Below are 18,641 nucleotides of genomic sequence, written 5' to 3'. Positions count from 1 at the left end.
CCCACTCATCATGCTCTCCCTCACTAATAAACTACAAGCTGACCTCCTCGGATGTAGTTATTTCTTTGTACTTTTTCCAATCCCTACAAGCCTGTCTTTTAAAGGCTATTTTATCATTCAAATAGAAGGCTTGTTCTGAAATATGGCTAATGTCAGACAGCAACAGTTTGAGTGGAATACTGAAAGCTTCAAACTCAATGGGCAGGTTGACTTGCAAATTATTCAGTGTGTGAATTCCTTCGGGAATTGTTCCTCTGTACACAAGCTGGCATCCACACTTTATAATTGTGACTGTCCCACACATAAATACCCCTATTGCAGCTGACCAGTGGGTGCCCTGGTCTTCCCATTGTACTATTTGGCTGGTTAGCAGAGGTCTGGACTAATACTTCAGAGACATGAGTTCAGATCCCATCACAGCAGCTAATGAAATTTAAATTCAATTAATAAATAAATCTAGAATTAAAAAGCTAGTCTCAGTATATAAGAAATATGAGCAGGAGTCGGCTATTTGGCCCCTTGAGCCTGCTCTGCCATTCAGTAAGATCATGGCACATCGGATTGTGGCCTTAACTCCACTTAACTCCCATAACCTTGTCTAAATCAACCTTGAATATATTCAATGGCTCAGCCTCCACTGCTCTCTGGGGAAGAGAATTCTAAAAGATCAATGACCCTCTGAGAGAAGAAATTCCTCCTCATCTCCATCTTAAATGGGAGGTCCCTTATTTTGAAACTCTGCCTCCTAGTTCTAGATTTCCTCATGATGGGAAACATCCTCTCAGCATCTACCCTCTCAAGCCCTCTCAGAATCCTATGTTTCAATAAGATCACTATTCATTCTTCTAAACTCCAATGAGTAGAGGCCAAACCTGCTCAACCTTTCCTCATAAGACAGCCCTTTCACCCCAGGAATCAATCTAGTGAACCTTCTCTGTACTGCTTCCAATGCAAGTATATCCCTCCTTAAATAAGGAGACCAAAACTGTACGCAGTACACTAGGTGCAGTCTCACCAATGCCCTGTACAGTTGTAGCAGGACTTCCCTACATTTATACTCCATCCCCCTTGCAATAAAGGCCAATGTTCCATTTACTTTCCTAATTACTTGCTGTATCTGCATGCTAACTTTTTGTGATTCATGGTACAAGGACACCCAGATCCCTCTGTATGGCAGCATTCTGCAGTCTCTCTCCATTTAAATAATATAATGATTTTCTGTTCTTCCCACCAAAGTGGACAACCTCACATTTTACTACATTATACACCATCTGCAAAATTTTTGCCCACTCAATTAACCTATCTATATTTATTTGCTGTCTCTGTGTCCTTCTCTGTGTCCTACCTTTCCTATCTCATGCTGACCGTGAAACTACCAGATTGTTGTAAAAATCCATTTGGTTCACCAATGTCCTTTAGCGAAGGAAATCTGCTGTCCTTACCTGGTCTGGCCTACATGTGAGTCCAGACCCACAGCAAAGTGGTTGACTCTTAAATGCCCTCTGAAATGGCCTAGCAAGCCACTCAGTTGTATCAAACCACTACGGAAAAGTCTAATAAGAATAAAACCGGACGGATCACCTGGTATCAACCTCGGCAGTGGAAACGACAAAGGCGCACCCAGCTCAATCGACCCTGCTAATTTCTGCTCACTAACATCTGAGGACTTGTGTCAAAATTGGGAGAGTTGTCCCACAGACTACTCACACAACAGTCTGATATTGTCATATTCACTAAATCAGACCTTACAGCCAATGATCCAGACTCCTCCATCACCAGCCCTGAGTAGGTCCTCTCCTACCGGCTGGACCGACGCACCCGAGGTAGCGGCACAGTGGTATACAGTGAGGACAGACTGGCCCTAGGAGTCCTCATCATTGACTCATGGCATCAGGCTAAACATGGGCAAGGAAACCTCCTACTGATTACCATTTATTGCCCTCCCTCAGCTGATGAATCAGTTTTACTCCTCCATGTTGAACAGCACTTGGAAGAAGCACTGAGGGTAGCAAGGGCACCGAATGTACTCTGGATGGGGGACTTCAATGTGTATCACCAAGAGTGACTCAGCAGCACCACTGCTGATTAACTGGCTGAGTCCTGAGGACTGGGCCTGCAGCAGGGGGGTGAGAGAACCAACCAGAGGAAGAAAATCTACTTGACCTCGTCCTCACCACTCTGCCTGTCGCATATGCATCTGTCCATGACAGTATTGGTATGAGTGACCACCGCAGTCCTTTTGAAGATGAAGTCCAGTCTTCACAGTGAGGACACCCTCCATGATGGTGTGTGGCACGACCACCATGCTGAATAGGACAGATTCAGAACAGATCTAGCAACTCGAAACTGGGCATCCATGAAGCACTGCGGCCTTCAGCAGCAGCAGAATTGTATTCAACCACAATCTGTAACCTTATGGTCTGGCATATACCCCACTCTACCATTACCATTGAGCCAGGGAGTGCAGGAGAGCATGCCAGGACCAGCACCAGGCATACCTAAAAATGAGGTGCCAACTTGGGGAAGCTACAACACAGGACTATATGCATGTTAAACAGTGCAAAGCGATACCACTGTAATGGATCAAATCAAAACTTTGCAATCCTGCCACATACTGCGGTGGACAGTCTTCAGATAATTCGATTCACTCAACGTGATATCAAGAAACAGCTGAAGGCACTGGATACTGCAAAGGTTATGGGCCCTGGCAACATCCCAGCTCTACAACAGAAGACGTGTGCCCTAGAACTAGTTGCACCCCTAGCCAAGCTGTTCCAGTACAGCTACAACACTAGCATCCACCCAACAAAGTGGAAAATTGCCCAGGTATGTCCTGTACACAAAAAGGAGGACAAATCCAATCTGGCCAATTACCATCCCATCAGTCTACTCTCAATCATCAGCAAAATGATGGAAGGTGTCATTAACAGTGCTATCAAGCGGCACTTACTCAACAATAACCTGCTCACCAATGCTCAGATTGGATTTGGCAAGGGCCACTTAGCTCCAGACCTCATTAAAGCCTTGGTCCAAACATGGACAGAAGAGCTAAATTCCAGAGGTGAGGTGAGAGTGACTGCTCTTGACATCAAGGCAGCATTTTGACCAAATGTGACATCAAGGAGCCCTAGCAAAATTGAAGTCAATGGGAACTGGGGGGAAAATTCACCACTGGCTGGAGTCATACCTGGCACAAAGGAAGATGGTTGAAGTGTTGGACGCCAATCAACTCAGCCCCAGGACATAGATGCAGGAGTTCCTCAGGGTAGTGTCCTCGGCCCAACCATCTTCAGCTGCTTTATCAATGACCTTCCCTCCAACAGAAGATCAGAAGTGGGGATGTTTGTTGATGATTGTACAGTGTGCAGTTCAATTCACAATTCCTCAGATACTGTGCCCACATGCAGCAAGACCTGGACAACATTCAGGCTTGGGCTGATAAGTGGCAAGTAACATTTGCACCACACAAGCTCCAAGCAATGGCCATCTCCAGCAAGAGCGAATCTAACCATCTCCCCTTGATGTTCAACGGCATTACCATCACCAAATCTCCCACCATCAACATGTTGGGGGTTACCATTGACCAGAAACTTAACTGGACCAGCCATATAAGTACTGTGGCTACCAGAGAAGGTCAGAGGCTGGGTATTCTGCAATGGGTAACCCACCTCCTGACTCGCCAAAGCCTGTCCACCACCTACTAGATATAAGTCAGGAGTGTGATGGAATACTCTCCACTTGCCTGGATGAATGCAGCTCCAACAATACTCAAGAAGCTTGATGTCATCCAGAGCAAAGTCAGCTTTATCGACACTCCATCCACAACTTTAAACATTCGCTGTCTCCATCATCGGCATACCACAGCAGCAGTGTGTACCATCTACAAGATGTACGACAGCAACTCGCCAAGCATCCTTCGACAGCACCTTCCAAACCCGCGACCTCTACCACCTAGAAGGACAAGGACAGCAGATGCATGGTAACACCACCACCTGCAGGTTCCCCTCAAAGCCACACACCATCCTGACTTAGAACTATATCATCATTCCTTCACTTTCGCTGGGTCAAAATCCTGGAACTCCCTCCCTAACAGCACTGTTGGTGTACCTACCCCACGTGGGCTGCGGCAGTTCAAGATGGTGGCTCACCAAAACCTTCTCAAGGGCAATTAGGGATGGGCAATAAATGCTGGCCTTGCCAAAGACACTCATAAATAAATTTCCAAAGCCTCAATATCGCCCACCATGCGAGGAGACTGTCATGCTCGGAAGGAGCCGTGATGAAATAAACAATGAATTGGAGGAATAATTAAAATAAAAGTCAACTGTTAAACTGAACCACAAGAACATGGACACTTGTACCACAGACAAAATGGAGTAGCAGTCATGTGACCCCTCCTGTATTGATAATACACACTTCATCAGTTGAGGATGAAACTCATTAACCTCACTGGATTAGTCTGGATTGCATCTATTTTAACGCAAGGAGTCTCACTAGTAAGGCAGATGAATTGAGGCCGTTGATTAACAAATGGGAAAATGATATTATTGCCATCACAGAGACATGGTTGAGGGAAGGGAAAGACTGGCAGCTTAATATTCCAGGATATAGAATATTCAGGCGTGACAGGGGGCGGGCGAGGTGGTGTAAAAGAGATAGCATTTTGCAGTATTGATCAAGGAGTCAATTACTGCAGTAAGGAGGGGTGATATCTTAGAAGGTTCCTCAATTGAGGCCATGTGGCTAGAACTTAAAAACAAAAAGGGGGCAATCACTTTGCTGGGAGTGTACTACAGGCCTCCAAACAGTCAGGGAGAGATAGAGGAGCAGATATGTAGTCAAATCTCAGAGAGGTGTAAAAATAATAGGGTAATAAAAGTAGGGGATTTCAACTTCCCCAATATTAACTGGGATAGTCTTAGTGCAAAAGGCTTAAAGGGGGCGGAATTCTTAAAGTGCATTCAGGAGAGCTTTTTGAGCCAGCACATAGAAAGTCCTACAAGAGAAGGGGCAGTACTGGATCTAATCTTCGGCAATGAAGCTGGACAAGTGGCAGAAGTGTCAGTGGGGGAGCATTTCAGGGATAGTGACCATAACTCTGTAAGATTTAAGGTAGTTATGGAAAAGGGCAAAGATAGACCGGAAATAAATGTACTGAATTGGGGGAAGGCCGATTTCAATATGATAAAACAGGATCTGGCCAAAGTGGACTGAGAGCAGCTACTTGTAGGAAAGTCGACATCAGGCCAGTGGGAGCCATTCAAAAAGGAAATAGTGAGAGTTCAGGAATACATGTTCCTGTAAAGGTGAAGGATAGGACCAACAAGTCCAGGGAACCCTGGATGTCAAGGGATATAGAGGATTGGATAAGGAAAATAAAGGAGGCTTATGGCAGTTTCAGAGTGCTGAAAACAGCAGAGGCCCTAGAGAGTATAGAAAGTGTAGGGGGGGTACTTAAAAAGTAATTAGGAGAGTGAAGAGGGGGCATGAAAAAACACTGGCGGGCAAGATTAAGGAAAATCCCAAGGTGTTTTATAAGTATATTAAGTGCAAGAGGATAACCAGGGAAAGAGTAGGGACCATTAGGGACCAAAGTGGCAAGCTGTGTGTGGAGACGGAGGACATAGGTGAGGTTTTAAATGATTACTTTTCATCTGTGTTCACTATGGAGAGGGACAATGTAGGTGTAGAGATCAGGGAGGGCGATTGTGATATACTTGAACAAATTAGCATTGAAAGGGAGGAGGTATTAGTAGTTTTAGTGGGCTTAAAAGTAGATAAATCCACAGGCCCAGATGAGATGTATCCCAGGCTGTTATGTGAGGCAAGGGAGGAGATAGCAGGAGCTCTGACACAAATTTTCAAATCCTCTCTGGTCACAGGAGAAGTGCCAGAAGACTGGAGGACAGCAAATGTGGTACCATTATTCAAGAAGGGTAGTAGGGATAAACCAGGTATTTACAGTCAAGTGAGTCTAATGTCAGTAATAGGGAAACTATTGGAAAAACTTCTGAGGGACAGGATTAATCTCCTCTTGGAGAGACAGGGATTAATCAAGGATAGTCAGCATGGCTTTGTCAGGGGAGATCATGTCTAGCAAACTTGATTCGATTTTTCAAGGAGGTGACTAGATGTGTAGATAAGGGTGAAGCAGTTGATGTAGTCTACATAGACTTCAGTAAGGCTTTTGATAAGGTCCCAAAGTTAAAAAGGTAAGAGCCCATGGGATCCAGGGCAATTTGGCAAATTGGATCCAAAATTGGCTTCATGGCAGGAGGCAGAGGGTGATGGTCGAGGGTTGTTTTTGCGATTGGAAGCCAGTGACCAGTGGTGTACCACAGGGATTGGTGCTGGGACACTTGCTGTTTGCAGTGTACATTAATGATTTAGATGTGAATATAGGAGGTATGATCAGTAAGTTCACGGATGACACGAAAATTGGTGATGTCGTAAATAGTGAGGAGGAAAGCCTTAGATTACAGGATGATATAGATGGGCTGGTAAGATGGGCAGAGCAGTAGCAAATGGAATTTAATCATGAGAAGTGTGAGGTGATGCATTTTGGAAGGACTAACAAGGCAAGAGACTATGGTAGGACCCTAGGAAATACAGAGGGTCAGAGGAACCTTGGTGTACTTGTCCATAGATCACTGAAGGCAGCAGCACAGGTAGATAAGGTGGTTAGGAAGGCATATGGGTTACTTGCCTTCATTAGCCGAGGCATAGAATATAAGAGCAGGGAGGTTATGATGGAGCTGTATAAAATGCTAGTTAGGCCACAGCTGGAGTGCTGTGTACAGTTCTGGTCACCACACTATAGGAAGGATGTGTTTGGACTGGAGAGGGTGCAGAGGAGATTCACCAGGATGTTGCCTGGGCTGGAGCATTTCAGCTATGAAGAGAGACTGGATAGGCTAGGGTTGTTTTCCTTAGAGCAGAGAAGGCTGAGGAGGGACCTGATTGAGGTATACAAAATTATGGGGGGCATAGATAGGGTTGATAGGAAGAAACTTTTTCCCTTAGCGGAGGTGTCAATAACCAGGGGGCATAGATTTAAGGTAAGGGGCAGGAGGTTTAGATGGGATTTGAGGAAAAAGATTTTCACCCAGAGGGTGGTTGGAATATGGAGCACACTGCCTGAAGGGGTGGTAGAGGCAGGAACCCTCACAACATCTAAGAAGTATTTAGATGAGCACTAGATAGCATACAAGGCTATGGGCCAAGTGCTGGAAAATGGAATTAGAATAGATAGGTGTTTTATGGCCGGCACAGACATGATGGGCCGAAGGGCCTGTTTCTCTGCTGTATAACTCTATGACTCTAACTCTGGGGAGAACCCATTGAAATTGAAAGGAGCACCATTGCATATTGATGAAGCCTATCTACATGAACGAACTAACAAAAGGTTCTGAAGACAGACTGACTCCCAGCTCAAACCAAAATGAATAAGTTTGAAGTAGCACCATTATAACAGAATGGTCCCCATTCAGACATCAATAGATTATCATAGTTTCTTATCCTGGTCCATTGTGTGGTCACACCACCAGAAACAAAAATGTGATGGATTTTGACCTTAAAAGGTAACCCTTTGGAGAGAGAGAAGGAAATCAAGCCAAGACCACAGAAATCCAGTTTTCCAGTCAGAGGCTATGAGGGAGATCCAGCTAAACAGAAGAACTCTGCTGAACAAGAACTGAACAACCACTACAGCAGAAAAATTACAAAGTGACTTTGAGACTCTCCATCTGTAAAGGTAAACAAAATTCACACCACCAAGTTTGGGCTGAGTTTAACTATTAGAACTCTACAACACCTCAGCAAGTTCAAGACTGCAAACCTCCAGGCCTACACCTTTAAAAAAAACTTTCCTCCTGAGACGACTCAACAGTATTCTGCAAACCATGAACTTTTTTTCTTTATCTATCTGTTCTTGTGCATGTATGTGTGAAAGCATGAATGGGTGAAGGTTGTGACCGTTTTGGGAATTGCTTAAAAATAAATAATAATCTTCCTTTTATTTAACCTACGAGAAAATCTGTCATTTGTATGTTTATTTGACCCTAAATACACTCTGGGACTAACACACATTTTTAACAAAACACGATTGCGGTCAGTTGGGAAGTGAAAAGTGAAAACCACCCACACCACTTACCACTTGTCCATAACAAGACCAAAATTGGACACAATGATCCAAGTGAGGCTTGGCCAAGTCTTATGCAGGGACAAAATAGTATGCCTCGTCTTATAATTTGTTGTCCTATGAATGCACTCCAACACCCTGTTTACTCTCGCTATCACTCTATGACATTGCTCATGTACCTTTAGAGATGTATGCTCTGGAATGCCCAAATCTCTTTCTTTCTCCTATAATAAAAGCAAAATACTGCGGATGCTAGAAATATGAAATAAAAACAAGAAATGCTGGAACCACTCAGCAGGTCTGGCAGTATCTGTGGAAAGAGAAGCAGAGTTAATGTTTCGGGTCAATGAGCCTTCTTCGGAACTCTTTCTTTTTGAGTGCAGTCTTGAGCACATCCATGGCACTGTGAGGCAAATTACTGCACAGGTGGGCACAGCATAGTGTAGAAATGCAGTGGTCATAGGGGACTGGATAGTCAGGGGACAGATAGGCATTTCTTAAATGTCAACATGAGTCCTCCATGGTGTGTTGCCTCCCTGGTGCTAGAGTAAAGGACATCATTGAAAGATTGCAGAACAAATTGAGTGTAAGGGGAACAGTCAGACGTCATGGTCCATGTGGGAACCAATGGCATAGGAAGGAAAAGGTTGTGATCCTGCAGGCGGAGTTTCAAAAGCTCGGGACGAAATTAAAGAGCAGGACCTCAAAGGTAGTAATCTCTGGGTTACTCCCAGTACCACAGGTTACTGAGTATAGGAATAGTCGGATAAAACAGATGGACACCTGGCTGGAGAAATGATGCAGGAGCAAGGGCTTCAAATTCCAGGGACATTGGGACCAGGTCTGAGGCAGGAGGGACCTGTTCAAGGTTGCACTTCAACAGAGCTGGGGCCATTATCTTCGCAGGATGGTTAGCTAGTACTGTGGGGGAAGGTTTAAGCTGATTTGGCAAGGGGGACAGGCTGAAACATTAGAGAAGGTTTACAGAGGACTGTTTGGGGGGGTCGGTGGCACAAATAGCACTAGAATAAAGAATCGTTTGGAAATAGGAGGGATCAGGCAGTAGACAAATGCAAGGCATTCTAAGATGGTTTGAAACACATGTACATAAACACAAGTACAGTGATTAATAAAGTTGGTGAGCTACAGCACAAGTTGCCACATGGGACTACCATATAGTGGCAATAACAAAGTCCTGGCTCAAAGAAAGGGAGGATTGGGAACTTAATATTCCTGACTACAAGATATTCAAGAAATTCAGAAAAGATAGGGAAGTTATAAAAAGTGGGGTGACTGATCAAGCAAATTATTATAGCGCTGGGTGGGGTTGATGTAGTTCAGAGGTCAGGGACAGAATCTATTTGTTAAGAATTAAGGAGCAGTAGGGAAGCTATTGCACTATTGGGTGTATACTAGGGGCCACCAAATAGTGGGAAGGAGACAGAGGAGCAAGTTTGCAAGCAAATTGCAGAAAGATGCAAGAATTACAGAGTATTGATAATGTGAAATTTCAATTAACCTAATATATTAAACAGTGCAATGGGAAAGGTGGGGGGAGGGGTGAAATTACTGAAATGTATAGAAGAGAACTTTCTTAATGAGTGTGTTTCCAGCCCAACAAGGAAGGAAGCAGGGCTGGAACTAATTCCGGGGAATGAACTGGGGCAAGTGGAACAGTGATCATAATATCATCAGGTTTAGAATAATTATGGAAAAAGGACAAGGAAATGAAACACACAAATACTTCACTGCAGGAAAGCTAACTTCAGTGAGTTGAAAAGGGATCTGGCCCAGGTGGATTGGGATCAAAAATTGAGAAGCAAATTTAAAAAAAGACTTGCATTTATATAGCACCTTTCTTAACCACAGGACATCGTAAAGCACTTTACATCCAATGAAGTACTTTGAAATGTAGTTACTGTTGTAATATAGGAAACGTGGCGACCAATTTGCGCACAGCAAGCTCCCACAAAAAACAATGAAATAGTGACTAGATAATCTGTTTTTGTGATGTTGTTGAAAGCTAAGTATTGGCCAGGATACCAGGGATAACGCTCTAGCTCTTCTTTGAAACAGTGCTGTGGGATCCTTTGGATCCACCTGAGAGGACAGAGGGGAGCTTGGTTTAAGGTCTCATCTGAAAGACGACACCTCTGACAATGCAGCACTCCCTCAGTATTGAACTAGATTGTCAGCATTCATTTTGGTGCCCACAACCTTCTGACTCAGAGATTCGGCTGCTCCCAACTGAGCCATGGCTGATACAAAAACAGTAATTGAACAATGGGGACCTTCAAAGAAGAGGTGGCTTGGGTACACAGTAGACATATTCCTAAGTGTGGTAAGCAAGGGCATCTAAAGCTATAGTTCCCTTGATGACAAAAGATACAGATATTAAAATGAGACAGAAACAGGAGACTTATGACAATTAGGAACATATGAGCAATGTTGGACAGGGAAAGACTATCTAGTCCATCCAGCCTGTCCCACACAACTGTGATACCATGTGTATCACAATATATACACTGTGCATACCATCCAAAACCATGTGATCTCATGGGCGAGGCGGAAAAACAGATATGTGGCAAGTAACATTTGTGCCACACAAGTGCCAGGCAATGACAATGACAATAGAGAATCTAACCATCTGCCCTTAACATTCAATGGCATTACCATCGCTGAATCCCCCACCATCAACATGCTGGGCTAACCATTGGGCAGAAACTTAACTAGACCAGCCATATAAATAGCCACAAGTACTGTGGCTACAAGAGCACATCAGAGGCTAGGAATTCTGCAATGAGTAACTCATCTCCTGCCTCCCCAAAGCCTGTCCACCATCTACAAAATACAAGTCAGGAGTGTGATGGAATCCACTTGCCTGGATGGGTGCAGCTCCAACAACACTCAGGAAGTTCGACAAAGCAGCCTGCTTGATCGGCATCCCATCCACCATCTGAAACATACACTTCCTCCACCACCAGCGCACAGTGGCAGCAGTGTGTACCATCAACAAGATGCACTACAGCAACACACCAAGGCTCCTTCAACAGCACCTTCCAAACCCGCGAGCTCTATCACCTAGAAGGACAAGGGCAGCAGATACAGGGGAACACCAGCACCTGCAAGTTCCTCTCCAAGACACACACCATCCTGACTTGGAACTATATCACCGTTCCTTCATTGTTGCTGGGTCAAAATCCTGGAACTCAGAACTTCCCCGTAACAGCACTTTGGGTGTACCTATACCACAAGGGCTGTTGTGGTTCAAGATGGCAGCTCACCACCGCCTTCTCAGGGACAATCAGGGATGGGCAATAAATGCTAGCCTTGCCTGTGACACTCATATTATTGAACAAATCAATAAATTTCCAAAGCCTCAATATCACCCAATATGTGAGGAGAAAGTAATCCAAGTGAGGCTTGGCCAAGTCTTATGCAGGGACAAATTAGTATGCCTCATCTTATAATCAATTGTCCTATGGATGCACTCCAACACCCTGTTTACTCTCGCTATCACTCCATGGCATTGCCGAGGTACTAAATGAATACTTTGCATCTGTCTTGACTAGAAGAGGAAGCTGCCAATGGAGCAGCAAAGGAGGAGATGGTAGTGATATTGGATTGGATAAAAATAGATAAAGAGGAGGTACTTGTGCGCAGCCTCCACGGGAACTTTCAGGTTGCTGCGTGGCTACACAAGTTAGAGGGAATATTGGTGCTAAAGAAGCAATAGTAAATGTACAAATAATCAGAGTAATTCATTAAATCTAAGGGGATAAAATTAAACTTAAGTATGTAAAGGATACCCAACACTAAAGGATCCAAACTGCATTAAATAAAAATCCAGTTTACATAAATAATTGAATAATGAACAGGAGTAAAGGAATGTTATTAACAGAAGTAAGGGAACACTAAACTAAAAACATGTATAAGTAGATAGACTTTCAAGCAAAATGATGGGACAGCTGAGATCCTGCAATTGTTTACAATTCCTGTGCCATGTGGGAACTCCAGGACACTTTATGAATCCTGGATAACTACATGTGCAGAAAGTGCCTGCAGTCGCTCGAACTCAAGCTCAGAGTTTCTGAGCATGAGGAAGGGCTGGATTCACTGCAGGGTAGAGAGAAGGTGAAGAATTTCCTGGAGGTGTTCACCTTCTAGCTACAGAGAGTTCAGGAGGATAGTCAGGAGTGTGATGGAATATTCTGCACTTGCTTCTAACAACACATAGGAAGCGCAACACCATCTAAGACAAAGCAGCCCACTTGATCAGCACTCCATTCACAACCTTAAACATTCACTCCCTCCATCACCGACGCACAGTGGCAGCAGTGTGTACCATCAACAAGATGCACTACAGCAACACACCAAGGCTCGTTCAACAGCATCTTCCAAACCCGCGACCTCTACCACCCAGAAGGACAAGGGTAGCAGATGCATGGGAACACCATCACCTGCAAGTACACCTCCAAGCCACACACCACCCTGACTTGGAAATATATCACCATTCCTTCACTGTTGCTGGGTCAAAATCCTGAAACTCCCTTCCTAACAGCACTGTGGGTGTACCTACACCAGATGGTCTGCAGCGGTTCAGAAAGGCAGCTCACCACCACCTTCTCAAGGGCAATTAGGGCTGGGCAGCAAATGTTGGCCTTGCCAGGGACGCTCACATCCCATGAAAGAATAAAAGGAAAGCAAATGGGTGGCCAACGCAGGGTAGAAAAAGGCAGGAAGTGCAGGAGTCCTCTGAGAATGTGCCATCTCAAACTGGTTTTTAAAGCTGACACCTCAGGCGAGTGCAGTCTTGAGCACATCCATGGCACTGTGAGGCCAATTACTGCACAGGTGGGCACAGCATAGTGTAGAAATGCAGTGGTCATCGGGGATTGGATAGTCAGGGGACAGATAGGCATTTCTTCAAAGGCAACATGAGTCCTCCATGGCGTGTTGCCTCCCTGCTGCCAGAGTAAAGGACATCATTGAAAGGTTGCAGAACACTTTGAGAGTAAGGGGAACAGTCATGTACCTTTAGAGATGTATGCTGTGGAATGCCCAAATCTCTTTCTTTCTCCACCTTCTTTAATGCTTTAACCTTAAAAGGTGTTTGAATGTTGAGCATTCGCTCTGCCCATCTGCATAACACTCGACTTATCCAAATTAAACATCATTTGCCAATCATGACAGCATCTCCCAACAGTTTAAAAGCCATCTGAAGCAGTTGAGCATCATCTACAGTCCAAACGCTCACACAGATCTTAGTATCGTCTGCAAAATTCGTACGGTTCATCTGCTGTAGAGAACGAGGCTGTATATAGAAAGTACAGAGGAGATCTAACAAAAGGAATAAGAGACACAAACAGAGCGTATGGGAGTAGATTAGCTGCTGACATAAAGGGGAACTGAAAAGTCTTTTACAAATACGCATGCATGTAAAAGAGAAGTTAAAGGAAGGGTGGGGCTAATTCGGGACAAAAAGGGAGATCTTCTTGTGCAGGCAGAAGGCAAGGCTGAGGTACTAAATGAATACTTTGCATCTGTCTTTACTAGGAGAGGAAGCTGCCAATGAAGCAGCAAAGAAGGAGACAGTAGTGATATTGGATAGGATAAAAATAAAGCGGATGTACTTAAAAAGTTGGCAATAATGGAGTGACATTGGCAATTTTCCAATCCAAGAGGACAATTTCCAAATTGAGAGAGTTTTGGAAAATCACCAATAATTTCGTCAACTTCTTTTAATACCCAGGGGTGGAATGCAAATGGTTCTTGATATTTTGTCTATCTTTACTCTCATTCGTTTTTTCATCACCAGTTTTCCTACTTATATTGATTGCAGTGAGTTCTACCCCTTGATTTATTTTTAGTTTTCCTTTTATCTTTGGTACTTCATCCACATCCTGTATTGTGAATTCTGATACAAAGTAGCTATTTATTAATACTATTTCCTGACTTCCAACTATAATATATTATTAATGCAATAGCGTAATAGTGTATGTTATTGGGGTAATGTGATACCGTTTATATTATAAAACAGTAGATGATATGGCATATATAATAATGGGATATTGTGATTCACAGTGTATATTATAGTGGAGTAGTGCAATAAAGTGTACACTATAATGGAGTAGTTTATACAGTATATATAATAATGGGATATTATGATTCACAGTGTATATTACTATGGGGTAATGTGATGCAGTGTAAATTATAATGGGATTGCATTGAAGTAAGTCATGTTCTCTTAAGGAATGAGAATAATATTGAAAAATGGAAAATAAAATCTAATGTAGAATCATAGAATCACAGAAACAGAGAAACGGAGAATGGTTACAGCACAGAAGGAGGCCATTCAGCCCGTCATGTCTGTGTTGGCTCTTTATTTGAGCAACTCAGCCAGTCCCATTTTCTGCCTTTTCCCCTTGGCTCTACAAATCTTTTCTCTTCAGATAATTATCCAATTCCCTTTTGAAAGCCACGATTGAATCTGCCTCCACCACACTCTCAGGCAGTGCATTCCAGATCCGAACCACTTGCTATGTAAAAAGGTTTTTCATCATGTTGTCTCTGGTTCTTTTGCCAATTACTTTAAATTGGTGCCCTCTGGTTCTCGACTTTCCGCCAATGGGAACAGTTTCTCCCTATCAACTCTGTTCAGACCTGTCATGATTTTGAACACGTCTATCAAATCTCCTTTCAACCAATCTCTTCTCCAAAGAAAACAGCCCTATCTTCTCCAATCTATCCAGGTAACTGAACTCTCTCATCCCTAGAATCATTCTCATAAATCTTTTCTGCACAATCTCCAATGGCTTCACATTCTTCCTAAAGTATGGTGCCCAGAATTGGACACAGTACTCCAGTTGAGGCCGAGCCAGTATTTTGTAGAGGTTCACCTCAACTTCCTTGCTTTTGTACTCTATGTCTCTATTTATAAAGCCCAGGATCCTGCTTGCCTTTTGAACAACTTTCTCCACCTGCCCAGTCACCTTCAATGACTTGTGCACATATACCCCTGGGTCCCTCTGCTCCTGCACTCCAATTTAGAATTGCACCATTTAGTTTATATTGCCTTTACTCTTCCTTCCCACCAAAATGTATCACTTCAAATTTCTCTGTATTAAATTTCATCTGCCACGTGTCCACCCATTCATTCCACCAGTCTGTCTATGTTTTTTTGAAGTCTATCACTATTCTCCTCACAGTTCACAATACTTCCAAGTTTTGTGTCATCTGCAAATTTTGAAACTGTGCCCTGTACGCCTAAGTCTAGATCATTATACCTTCCCCAGTCCAAAAAACAGCCCTTCACCATTACTCTTTGTTCCCTGTCACACAGACTACTTCATATCCACGCTGCCACACAGGCTTCAACTTTGCTGACAAGTCTGTTATGTGGCATTTTATCAAATGCCTCTTGGAAATCCATGTTCACCACATCAACTGCATTACCCTCAGCAACCCTCTCTGTTACCTCATCAAAAAACTCATTCAAATTAGTTAAACATGATTTTCCCTTAACAAATCCATGCTGTTTTTTCATAATTAATCCACATCTGTCCTAGTGACTGTTAATTTTGTCCCGGATTATTGTTTCGAAAAGCTTTCCCACCACGGAGGTTAAACTGACTAGAATTTAGTTGCTGGGCTTATCCTTACACCCTCCAGTCCTATGGCACCACCCCTGTATCTAAGGAGGATTGGAGGATTATGACCAGTGCCTCTGCAATCTCCACCCTTACTTCCCTCAGTATCCTCAATGTATTTGATCCGGTCCTGGTGACTTATCAAATTTAAGTGCCTTTCTAACACCTTTTTAACAATTTTAGCCCATCCAGTATCTCAACTACCTACACTGTCACTTCTTTGATAAAGACAGTTGCAAAGTATTCATTTCGTAGCTCAGCCATGCTCTCTACCTCCATCTGTAAATTCCCTTTGTGTTCCCCAATTTGCCCTGATCCTCCTTTTACCACCCTTTTACTATTTATCTGCCAATAGAAGACTTTTGGATTCCCTTTTATGTTGGCTGCCAGTTTTTTGTCACACTCTCTCCTTGCCTCTCTGATTTCCCCTTTCACTTCCCCTCTGAACTTTCTATATTCAGCCTGGTTCTCACTTCTATTATCAACCTGACATCTGTCATACACATCCTTTTTCTGCTTCATCTTACTCTCTATCTCTATCGAGCTCTGGCTTTGTTTGTAGTACCTTTCCTCCTTGTGCGAATATACCACGGCTGTGGTTCTTACCATCTCCTCTTTAAGGCAGCCCATTGTTCAATAACAATTTTGCCTGCCAAACTTTGGCCAGAATTTTATGGCCCCCCAATGAGTGAGCTGGTGTTGTGGGGGGGGAGGGCGTAAACTTGAGTGGGAACCTGGGGGGGGGAGTTCTGGCCCCCTCCCACCCCTGGTGCAATTTTATGCAGGGCGGCAGTGGCGAGAAATGGCCCACCCGCCCCAGGCCAGTCAAGGTCCTTAAGTGGCCAATTAACTGCCACTTGAGGGCGTCCACACGTCGCCACGGGTATTTTACTCTCGGCTGCCGGACGGAAAAGGCACCAAGATCCCCTGCTGGTAAAACCAGGTGGCTTTCTTGTGAGCTGGGGGGGTGCCCTCTTGATCGGGCACCCTGTGCCCCACAGAGGGCCGACTCTGAAGCCCCAACCGCCCTCAACGCACAACACTCTCCTTCCCCGCCCCCCACCCCACCCCAACTGACTCCCCTTGCCACCAAGGAGGTGGAAGTCCCACCCAAGACCAATTAAGGGCCTGGGGAGCAAAAACATCCCAGCCTAGCTCCCAGGCCTGGTGGAGGCGGGCTCACCACCGACTTTTCGGCCAGTGGGAAGGGCCACCCGCCCAATGTTAAACTCCGGCCCGTGATTCCAAACATTCTTATTGCTTTGTACAGATCAATAAATGTAGACATTTAAATCATCTGTTGAGAAAATAGAATTGAAATTTGCTCAATGTGGAGTTGTGAGGTGTGCAGTGTGAGATGTGACCTTTCTGTTTCACTTCCTTTCTCCTGGATAGGTTGAAGACGAACTGATGGGCCAACAGAAGAAAATGAAAGGCACCGAGGATGAACTGGACAAATTATCAGAGGGACTCAAAAATGCTCAGGAAAAGCTGCAACTGTCAGAGAAGACAGCTTCAGACGTGAGTAATTAGAAAAGTCACTGGCCTCCTCCCTAATGACTGTTTGGGAAGAGAAGGATTGGTTTTATTTTTGGAACTGATATTGGGGCATCAGGCCATGTAGATTAGGGAGCACAATATCTCCCGGGAAAAGTACTTCGAAGGAGCTGCCATTATGACTGGGTGGGTTTGAAATTGAATAAATCAGATGGAAGATATGCTAAACCTTTATAAATCACTGGTTCAGCCTCAGCCAGAGTATTGTGTACAATTCTGGGAACTACACTTCTGGAAGGATGCCAAGTCGTAGGAAAGAGTGCAAAAGAAATTTAACTAGAATGCTACCAGGGATGAAGAGTTTCAGTTATTTTGAGATGTTAGAGAAACTGGGATTATTCTGTTTAGAGTATGGAAGGTCAACGAGAAATTTAATAGAGTTGTTCAAAATTATGAAGTGTTTTGATAGAGTAGATAGGGAGAAACTGTTGCCACTGACAGCAGGGTCGGTAATCAGAGGATACAGATTTAAGATCATTGGCAGAAGACCAGAGGTTTTTATACAGTGAGGGTGGTGGAAGCAGATTCAATAATAATTTTCAAACACAGAGGGTGAAACTTTTAACATCAAGGCGCTGGTGTACCAGGAGCCACTGTAGGCCAGCGAACACAGAGGCAATGTCTGAGCAGACTTGATATGGGATAGGATATTGGCAGAAGAATTATGGATCAGCTGAAGTTTATAGAGGGTGTAGGATGCAAATCTGGCCAGGGGAGCATTGGAGCAATTGAACCTGGAGTTGACAAAGGTATGGATGGAAGTTTCAGCAGCAGGTGGGCTGAGGTAGGCGATGTTACAGAGGCGGAAGTAGATGGTCTTTATGATGGACAGGATATGGGTCAGAATCTCAAGTTTGGGCTCAAATAGGAAGCCAAGATTTTAAACAGTCTGGCTCAGTTTGAGAGAGGGATGGAGGTTGTGACAGGGACTGAAGATGGTGCCTTTGGTCTTACCAATGTCTGATTTCAGGAAATTGCGTCTCGTCCATGGATGGATATTGGACAAGGAGTCTGACAGCACAGTGGCAGTGGACGGGTCAGAGTGGTAGTGGAGGCACAGAGCTCAGTGTTGGCAGTTACCTGCGGAAACTGACCCCATGTTTGTGAATGATCTTGCCAAGGGGTAACATGAGGATGAGGAAGAGAAGGAGGTCAAGGACAGATCCTTAGGGGGCGGGGGGGGGGAATATGCAGGGTTGGGAAGGAAAGCCATTGCCAGATATGTTCTGCCTACGATTGGATGGGTAAGAGTGGAATCAGGTGAGGGCACTCCTACTCTGTAGTACAACAGAGGA

General features: G+C 44.2%; 1 protein-coding gene across 2 annotated transcripts in view; it reads left to right on the top strand.

The window, feature by feature from the left end:
- Positions 1 to 18,641, top strand: part of LOC137351806 (tropomyosin alpha-4 chain) — a 252,254-nt gene that overhangs the window by 131,268 nt on the left and 102,345 nt on the right. For both annotated transcript variants that reach the window (XM_068016661.1, XM_068016659.1), the window contains exon 2: positions 17,185 to 17,310. In XM_068016661.1, coding sequence (XP_067872762.1) covers positions 17,200 to 17,310 — 111 coding nt within the window. In that variant the 5' untranslated portion in view covers positions 17,185 to 17,199. The remainder of the gene's footprint in view (positions 1 to 17,184; positions 17,311 to 18,641) is intronic.

The sequence above is a fragment of the Heterodontus francisci genome, chromosome 36 (assembly GCF_036365525.1).
Source record: "Heterodontus francisci isolate sHetFra1 chromosome 36, sHetFra1.hap1, whole genome shotgun sequence".
In the NCBI taxonomy this organism is placed as follows: Eukaryota; Metazoa; Chordata; class Chondrichthyes; order Heterodontiformes; family Heterodontidae; genus Heterodontus; species Heterodontus francisci.
This window is presented reverse-complemented; position numbering and strand designations above follow the sequence as displayed.